General features: G+C 37.1%; 1 protein-coding gene across 1 annotated transcript; it reads right to left on the reverse strand.

Moving 5' to 3' along the window:
- LOC306773591 (carbohydrate sulfotransferase 12-like) lies at positions 1–7,082 on the reverse strand (the record flags this gene model as incomplete). Its single annotated transcript, XM_079263451.1, has 5 exons — positions 1–546; positions 2,063–2,255; positions 2,389–2,517; positions 6,137–6,279; positions 6,567–7,082. 5 exons carry the CDS (start codon positions 7,080–7,082, stop codon positions 274–276), a joined length of 1,254 nt encoding a protein of 417 aa, XP_079119577.1. The 3' UTR covers positions 1–273.
- Between the last annotated feature and the right edge of the window lie 3,260 nt (positions 7,083–10,342).

Consider the following 10,342-nt stretch of genomic DNA (forward strand, 5'->3'; position numbering starts at 1 on the left):
TCCATGACTAACTCAAATACACTACTATTCACAAAAGACTATTCAAAGTGCCTCTGCATGGGCAGCATGCTGAGACGATGAAACTTGTAAGCTGGTGCACATGAGATATAAACTGATAAATAATACTGGCAGGCACTTCTGACATTTGAGGTATGCACAAAGTAAATGAGACAAACAACAAATGACACTGGTCATAAGTCATGAACTGGATGTGAACAAGTAGGCAACATGTGGGTTCTTCACAAAGTGCATTACCCTTTGGATAAGCGTAGTTTATTGGTGGAGTACACTGTCCGGTTTAGGGTAGCCAAACAGCTCAAAATCTGGTTCATACAGTTTGTATAGTTCTCTCCTTTTGGTAATGGGAATCTGTGCAAACCAGTCCCTTTCCCAGCTGGTAGCAGTGCGGTTTTGAGCTCCTGAAGGAAAGCGTAGCAGATGATCCACCTTCAGAAGCTTAAGTAGTTGCTCTGCATCTGTTTCTAGGGTTTCTAGTCGCCCAATGAAGTTATACTTCACCTGGCATGGATGGCACAAACGGTACACCTGCAACAGAAGAAGCAGGACAAAAGTTTAATGATAGACTAAATGAGGACAAATTACATGTACAAAGCTGGCCACATAGCTCTATTCCTGTACTGTTTTTATTTTTCAAAAGGTTTTTGGCTATATTGCTTCATCACTTGATGTTTTATGTATTTAAGCAGTTTACAAGAAAAAACAGAATTGACTCTACTTTCTGCAGATGTTTTGCCCCTTTGAACATTTGTAGCATGATCTTTAATATCTTCTATAGGTTCACAGTAGAGAGTGCCCTGCTCTTTGCAGTTATGTGGTGGGAAAGCATTATCAGATAAGATTCAGAACACAATGGACATTGCATATCCTCTACACAACACTGATAAAAACAACAGCCTGTATTTGTCTTAAACCTTCAACAGCTCAGCTGCAATAAGAAACAGCACAGAAGGTCATTCCTGCCTGTGGCAATAACCTAATATGATGATTTCCCTCCTTTAAGCTGGGGATTAATAAAGTCTCAATCTATTTCCCATCCTACTGCTGAGATGCTTTACTGCTTCATTGTTTTGAACGATGACAATAAAACTTGATATGATTTTTCCATCATCCTCTGAAATGTCAATATGTCTCAGGTAATCCTCAGCATTTAACCATATTTTCCTACCTGAGAAGTTGTTTAGAGAACCTACACCACACATGAGGCCATTACTGGCCATCTTTCCTTTGAGATTGATGCCTTTTGCTCTCCTTGCATCAATTCTGTTTCTTTGTTACTCCCACTTCTTCCAGTGAGTATAATTTCTTGCATTTAACTTCTGATGGTGTGATCATTGGAGGTCAGTATTTTGGAGACATCTGAGTAAAGTCAACACACTGCCTCCCACAAAACCTCCCAAAGCCTTTATTTAGTGTTCAGAATAATTCGCTTTAACTACAGACGGAGACATTGTGTAAGGAATTTCATTATTCTTTGTTTGTTGTAGGTTAATCACAACCCATAATAAAGTAAATTTGCAATAGAAATACCTAAGATTATTTTTATGCGTGCTAACCACCAACAGGTATATACCTCAGTACATTTAACATTGGGGGTAAGTATGTTGAATTTACAGGGTCATAAATATAGTGTGCTTTCTTAGAGAATATATGTAATGGTGGAAAAATAGGTGAAATTGACACCAATACTATTTTTTATATGTAATATATATATATATATATATATATATATATATATATATATATATATATATATATATATATATATATATATATATATATATATATATATATATATAAATATATATATATATATATATATATGTGTATACATATATACATATATATATATATGAAGATAGATAGATAGATAGATAGATAGATAGATAGATAGATAGATAGATAGATAGATAGATAGATAGATAGATAGATAGATAGATAGATAGATACATTAAAAAATAAACAGAATAAATCCAATTTAGCTTTAGCCTGGATGTGTCAGCATGCACGCAAGGTTCTGCATCTATGACTGTAAGAGATGTACCTGCCGCCAGTGTTCATTGAAGATGCTTTCCTTCTCTGTCTCTGGATCCAGCAGATATGTAATAAACTGATGAAATGTTGGTTTTATTCCTGCTGCAAATGCCTCAGCAGCTGTCTCAGGCAAACTCCCTGACACATTACCATAACGACGCAGCATGACTGAACCAAACTGCTTGTAGAAATCCTCATTGGGCCTGAAAAAACACACAGACATGTGGATTTAATCAATAGTTTAAAAAAAGCGATCGGAATGCTGTTCAGTCATAGGTGAAGCACTTTTCCTTTAAATTGTAGGTGATTCAGCATGTGTGTACGTGAGACAGGCACCTCCCAAACTTGTTCCTGAAGGCAGAGATAAGGCGTACAAAAGGGTCTCGTACAAACAGAAACTTGGTATAGTGCTGGAGCTTGAGTGCCATCAGGTGGCGGGACAGTGAACCATAATGGTGCCAAAATCTGGTAAAGGAGAAACAAACACAGAAAGCACCATGAGAGTCTCATCTGCTGGTGTTGCTGTCTTTCTCCCGTTATTTTGAGTTTGCCAGAAAGTCTATTTAGCTGTTTAGCCTAATGTAATACTGAAAGCATTTGGTAATGACATCAAATGACTGGGAACAAACTCAGATCCCTCCTAAATGGGTAAGACGTGTCCTGTATAACGAAAGGAAAAACACATGTTCAACTCCCGATGGGTAAAGAAAGGTTTGTCTGTGCGGCGGTACCAAGCCCCGTCTGTCGTTTCCAGTCTTTCTCATGTCAACTCACTAAATAGTTCCTTTAGCTCAAAGACAGACTGATGCATCAGCCTCTACCTCTTTGGGGAAGTTATTGCTGAGCTTCTTTCTGTTATATCTTACAAGAAAAATTATGTATTTTTTATTAACTGAGGTAACAAAGAGTAGTTTATGTTTCAATGCACACTTCATTACAGCAAGGCAGAGTCTTATATTTATGCATCTTTAAGTTGTCTTAAGCCTCTGTTCTTGATACTTTCATTTCAGGATTACATATCCATCTCATTTTAGGGTCTAACTCCTTAAATCGTTATTATCATGTTTTTAAACATTGAACTGCAGTGCCACTTTACTGTACATTGCACAGTTCAACTAACTTAAGCAACAATTTAGTTTATTTACACAATATTGGTGTCTTGTATGACTACTAAATATTTTCAACAAGCAGCAGAGCAGATGTGCTTTTATTAATCAATAATGATTTGGGGATTTCTCACTTGGTTTATTTTAATTCCAAATGGGTATCAACCTCATAGTCTTTTTTCTGTTTCTGCTCAAACGCTCATAAAAATTAAAGATATATTTCTCCCCTGGATGCTGCTCTCAAATGATAAAAGACAATATTTCATTTTCAGTGCTGGTACAGTTTGTATTTATTGACTTTTCTGGGATGAAAAAATTAAGCATGTGACCTCTGCTGCATACAGAGTATTAGCTTTGCAATCAGTGCAAATCAGAAAGTCAATTTTAAGGAAAGAAAAAATATACTGAGGACACCAAGGTGATTCTGAAATTATATCTATAAACTATACAGAGAAAGCTGAGCTCAGCACACGAATGTTAATACATATATTGATGGATTTTGGAAAGATACCTAATTTTTAACATAATTTGGGATTCCCAAATTAAATTAAATTAAATTAAATTTTTGTGCATTTTATTGAATACTTATCATGAAGCTTATTCTTATGTGCTACATCCCTATTTTTCTGTTTCTAATTTTGATTTTTTTTTTTGTGTGTGTGTTTATTTTGATTTGCATTTATTTTGACATTACGTCATTCTGCTCTTCTTCCATCCTGTCTTTTTTCATTCTTTACTACAAGCATTTTAATTTTGTCTCTACTTTAAACCACTCTTTTTTTGTGTGTGCATGTGTGTGTATATGTGGGGGGGGGTCTTTTTTTCTTTATGTGATTTACTGTTGTATGGTTTTTTTCTGTACAAACAAAAGCACTGTTAGAACTGTGTCAGAAGTTCACATTAGGTTATCACACAGAAAACACTACTCTTGAAGAGCTTGAAAAATCTTATTTGTACTCCAGCCTGGACTTCACTTCATCGCCATGTCATGTGGGAAGTTTTACATCAGTTCTGTTCAATTTATTTCATTGTCTGATTAAACGTTTGTTACAATGATGACACTAACTTTGTTGTCATCATTCAATGAATCTTTTGACTTTTTATTTATTTTATTTCAAATGTTTTAACTTTAGGATCATCGTCATCACCCGCCATTAGGTACCATGCCTATGTGATAAAAATAAAGTGTGACATTGAATTTTTTCCTCCAGAAACCTCTATTTGTGGCTACATATCTAAGTCAAAATATTTCCATCTCATCTGAAAATACTACCAGCCTCTAGAATGTGGCCTGCTTAAGTTTCCCGCATCGAAAATAGGACGTCAGAGAACACTGAACATGTCTCAAGTTTCCTCTGCTGTCTTACTTAAATTGAATATTTGAAAATTAGCCCAATGTTGCACCACTGTTACAGTGTTAGATAATGAAAGACAAAGGTTTGCATGCACTAAAACATGTGCAAACCTCAATGCATTTAAAAATGTGCAAACTATACTGTGTGCAGTGAGGGGTTTCAAAGGTGCACAATAGCATGTCTGCATCCAGTTTGTACATTTGCCACAATGAATATTTAGTATAGGTGCTATTTTTTGTGTTTTGCAAGGAGAAAATGTAAATATATTAATTTAGCACCCACAATTTGATTTATCAAACCGGAGAGCAATTTTGCTTATAGAAACTGCGTCTATATTTAACACGTTTCAAAAGGATGTGCAAACAGCCTGTGTGTGTAATTGCTCTCATGGCAGCGGTTGTCACAAGAAGGAGACCAAAGCAAAGCAAGGAGGCGCAGAGAATGGGTTTTTCCTCCTTGTGTAAATATTTTTGGGTCAATTTATAATATTCTTAGTAAAAATAAATTAGACCTGTATAGAAACAAGGGACTGTGTCATATTCAATTATGTTTTTTTTTTAAGGTAAAGTACACACATCCTACGCCCCCCACCCATTTGATATGCAGATGTTTTATTATACCACTTACTTTTACTTTTATATAAAGTCGGTTTTTCAATGCAAACCCTGCTTCACAGATGCTTTGGAGCCACGACTCTGTACGGAAAACTATTTGTTACTTTCCCAAGTTTATTAACCAACAATATATTATTATTGTCTTTACTAAGAAGGCAAAAAATTCATTCAAGCTGATTTTAAACTACTTTTAAAAGGTAAAAACAAAACAAATCTAAACAAAAAAAACTTTCTATACAGTCTGTGGTCTGATGTCTGTACAGTCTGCAACTTTCCTATTTTAAAAAAGAATTTTAAGGGAATTGTGGTCCTTATTGTACATCAAAATAAAGATGCTGACGCCTCTATACATGGCACGCCTGCTTTGCCAACTGAGCTACACAGTACCCTGCAAATTTTAAAATTAAAGAGGTCATAGCATTTTGAAGGTTTCCACATTCAAAAGAATGTTCCAAGTTTCATCAAAGAGTAGAAAATATGGCTAGTATTTAAAACTTAAAAAAAGGATGAGTATGAGCCCCTCTCTCCATCATATGTGAGCAAACAAGCTCTTGAGAAATGGGGGTGAGAAAGACAGTCTCTAAATAGAAGTGTTGCAGACTGATGAAGACATAGATTGTCCAGTATAAAAAAAGTTATGTGGTTTAGAAACAATAGGGCATTTACACCTCCTCTTATAGACCTCAGAAATCAAATTGGAACCTTATAAAAGTTCTCAACACCATTATTTATCTGACCATTGACCTGAACTTTCATACAACCCCTCAGCTCATCAATTGTCTTAAATTACTTTTTAGTATTCACTCTCACTGTCTCTATCCTTTCACAAAATCATCTTTTTCTCTCCTCATCAGACAATAGATGAACAGACTACAGCTAAGATGCTGAAGAATGTGTGACTTTAAATTAGTAACAATGTCTTTAAGGAGGCTTTTGTAACATCTGTTATAAAAACATACCATTAATAGATGGCATAAGATAAAAGAGTGCTTAATATCATGTGACCTACTTGGCAAAAGTGAGGTGTAGAGAGGAGTTGTGTACAAGGTCAGCAGGTACAGTCTCTGGATCAGTGTAAGGTTTTCCTGAGGATGGTGAGATCAGAGACTGAGCCAGAACCACCATAACTCTCTTCCAGTTGGTACATGCTACCTAGGCAGACAACAGTAATGGGAGAAAGATGGAATGAGAAGTTAAAATATTCAGAAAGACAATCAGACAGTATTCATGCCTGGATACGGTGAAACATGTAAGAAATAACAATGATGCACTATGATTTAAGATGTGTTTTTTTCTACTTATTTAAATATTATTTTAAATGCAATGTATTTACCTACACACACAGCGAACACACAACATAAGTAAACAACAAACGATAGTTTATGTTTACTACTAGCAACAACATCATATAAATACAGACTGACAAGACGGAGCTGTACCTTTGGAACATAGCAGTAGATAATCTGGTGTGTATCATCCACTATCAGGTGGTCCAATTCCTTGTTGGGGATCTGCTCAAATGCCCGAGTCCTCCCAGGGAATTCTAGCGTATTCCTTCCTGAACACATGTGCATGACCCTCTGCTGCCTCTCCTCCTGTTCCCTTTTGTCAGTCATCATACGAGTCCTCTTCTTCTCCTCATTTATCCTTGATTTATCCTCCGTTTGCTTCTCTTTTGGATGTTTTTTAGTTGTTCCTTTTGAGAGGAGGGTAGTGCTAGATGTGGTGGTGGGGTCAGTGATGGAAGAGCTGGTCTGAGTTTGCATGGTGGACACAGACAGAGAAGCACTTGTAGTAATTTGGCTGCAACAGCCAGAATGAAGCGACCCGTGTTTCAGATCCTGAAACGGGTGGAGGCTGAACCCCCCAACGTCATCCCAGTAGATAATAATTAGTAGGATCATAAATAAAGACCCCAGGATAAAAGCCACTCGTAGAGCACGCCATGTTCCCATGATTGTAACAAATCAAGGCTCCTGATTGGCAAAAAAAATAAAAAAAAGAGGAATAAAAAGAGGAAGCGCTTATCTTCGCTCCATGGTGGCCGTCTATCACGGAAGTAAACCCTTCCTGCTTTGCAGATGCAGCTAGAAAAAAGAAAAGAAAAAAACGAGAAAATGTAACTTTTGCAAGTCTTCTTTTGGCACCCTAAATAAAGTTTTTGTGCAGTATCATTTTTTTTTTTCTAAAAATATATAATAATGATAATATTATCAAGATAGTGTCCTTATTTCTAATAAGCATTCATGGCAAGGAGAGAAAAAGTCTGAGCAATCATGTAAATAAAACAAGACCTCTCAAACAGATATAAATTTAAAGATTACTTTAAAATAAAAAAGGTTTTTCAAATAAATTTGAATTGATTTAATTTAAAGTATGACAGTACTTTAAACTGACCTAAACTTAAACACAGTGTGCTTAAAGTCGGTCTTCTCATAGACACTGTGATGTTTGTTTGAGGAATTTGGTATTTAACTGAAGTTATTCTGCCCACCTACCAATGTTACTGCTCCGTGATTCAAAATCTCTAGCTACATACCAGAAGACGTAGAGACAGCTGTGTGAAAACATTTATAGCCCTCTCCAGCTATGTGATTGTCAGTTATTTTATTTTGTTTGAGTGTGAAGCTGCTTCTTTAAGGAACTAAACATTTTGAAAAGGTCTAAGAAATGAGAGTATTTGAAATATCCATCACCAGCCCTCCCCTAACAGTGACTAGATGTAGGTCACAGCCTCATGAAACTGTTGTGGGGCAACTAAAAGTTTTGCACACTTTTAGTAGACTACAAAACGTATACAAAAAACTAGAACATTTTTCTTTTTATTATACTTATTTCACTCCCAATAAATAACATTAATACATGTGGGGCTGCAAAATATAACTGAGAAAGACCAAAGCTAATATCCCCTTGAGAACCAAGGGAAAAAAGTGTCTTCCAGTTTCTTGTTTTGTGTAATATCCTGAATATATGGATCAATAAACACCTTACCATTTATATGCATTTACAGCATGTCCCCTTATAGAGGACAACAGGACAGTTATTGGTGTTACATTACAATCAAATTTAGTTAATGTGTTGATTATGACTTTCAGTTGATAAAAACCCAAGAATACATTTAGATGACCTGTGTTTGCGAGAGCATGTAAATGTTAAACAAAAGAGGCCCCACGAGAAAACCTTGGAGAACTCCACATGTAATTCTTGTCTGATTAGATGTAAAGTTACCCATTGACAGAAAGTACTTCCAGCTCTTTAAGTACATTTTGAACCGGTTTAGTACAGTGCTAGGCAGGACTGCCTGTTGTTTGAGTAATAAACTGTGGTTTGCTGTAACAAATGTAGCACTTTATCAAATGCAGACAACATTTTTATGTCACCTGTATTCAAATATATGTCATTAATCACTTTGGTCGGAGCAGTCTCAGTGCAGAGATACAGTTTAAAATCTAACTAGAAGACATAATAGCAGCTATTTTGTGTTAATGAACAGTAGGGTTTGTTAACCTGTCAACTGTAGTGAATAAGTACCGAGCAATATGACTGGTAAAAAAAAATAGGACTTCTTTGTATTCTTCTGTTGTAAATTATATGAATTAAGTTTCTTTTTATAGATGCCATAATGAACCTGTAGATTTGTTTTTCTCCGTCGGCACCCCGCTTTCTGACATTCTTTTTTTTTCATATTCTACCAGTGTGGAATACCTCCATGGGGACAGAGACAACCTTCACCCTTGTGGGAGCAATAGCAGCCATAATATTTGACATTTTCACTTTGAAATTGGTGACAATCTCAGTGACAGTCTAAGACCTGAACTCTGTTACTATGAAGCCACCTTGTTGTAAGATGTGTGACTTGGATTCTTTGACTTCAAGTTCATAAGTCGGCTAATGTTTTACACATTCATCTTTTTTATTTCGTTTCTTAAAATAACACAGTAAGCTGATCTGTGCAACATGATATGCTTGGCCATGTTTCTGGGTGCTGAATTACCCAGGGGCCGTGGGAACCACAGGCTCCTCCCGGGACGCTCAGCTGTCACGGAGATGTGAACAAACGGGGCTTGAAGCCGAGGTGGGGGCAGATTCATTGTCTACCCCACAAAAAAAAAACAAAAAAAAAAAAACAACAAAAAAAAAACATCTGCTGTCGGGGAAAATTTTGGGGGAAAAATGGCACAAATAAAACCAGATGCATTCCAGCCAGAGAAACACATGATCCTGTCCTCTGCTTCTGTTCTCACAAGTGAAAATTATAGGTCTTTCTCAGTGGAAAAACCAAACTCCACGCAGACTGTTTGCATAAATTAACATCTATGAACTCTGTGTCTTCTTGCCACGCGTTGCGCGCACACACATACATACACACACACACACACACACACAATGTGTCCTTTCACGGACCACGGACCTCTCCGGACACTGTCTCCCCCCCCCCCCCCCCCCCCCCCCCCTCCCCCGTCATGCAAGCGAACACTTTAATCCCTTTAATTTCCTCTGCACAGCATCCGACCGCACAGAGGCTGGACAAATCTCCTCCACAATAACAAGTACTTCCACACAGCACATCTCCTCATTCTGCTCTGATGTGTAACAAAGCCGGTTCAGTTCCTCTGCTCTCATATGAGCAGCGTCATGTGGACAGAAGTCCATGTGGACTTTCATCTGTATGAGGAAAAACAGCTTAAACTACGAGTTTAATCTTACCCTACAGCAGACATCCATTGTCCGGTGGTTCCGCTGGGTGTCCCCGCTCTCTATCCATCCGTCTGCCCGGTGATGAGACCGGGCGAGTTCTTCGGCGGAGCTGCAGCGGTCTGCGCTCCCCACGAAACACATAAGGTAATCTCGCGAGACATCAGAATCTAACCACCCACGCGTCCACATGTTCAGCTTCATGCCTTACTATAAATTCACTTTGGCTAACATTTAATATGTAAAACTATAAATTCATACACACCATTAGGTCGCTGGATCTTTGCAGGATAATGGCGTCACTTTGGAAGGAAATTAGACTATTGTTTCCAATAGCCTGGGCTTTTATATTTCATGTAGAGCTATAGGTTGTTTAATATTTTTCACGAAAAATGACAGTGTCTTGAAGTGTCATTAAACAATTTTGACAAAGCATTTGAGTATTTCAAGTGTCCTCGTGCATAGGATGTTATACATTGTGGATTCCTGATTATATTTGATGTATAGATGGAGGGAAATT

Source organism: Telmatherina bonti (assembly GCF_933228915.1).
Source record: "Telmatherina bonti genome assembly, chromosome: 3".
Taxonomy (NCBI): Eukaryota; Metazoa; Chordata; class Actinopteri; order Atheriniformes; family Telmatherinidae; genus Telmatherina; species Telmatherina bonti.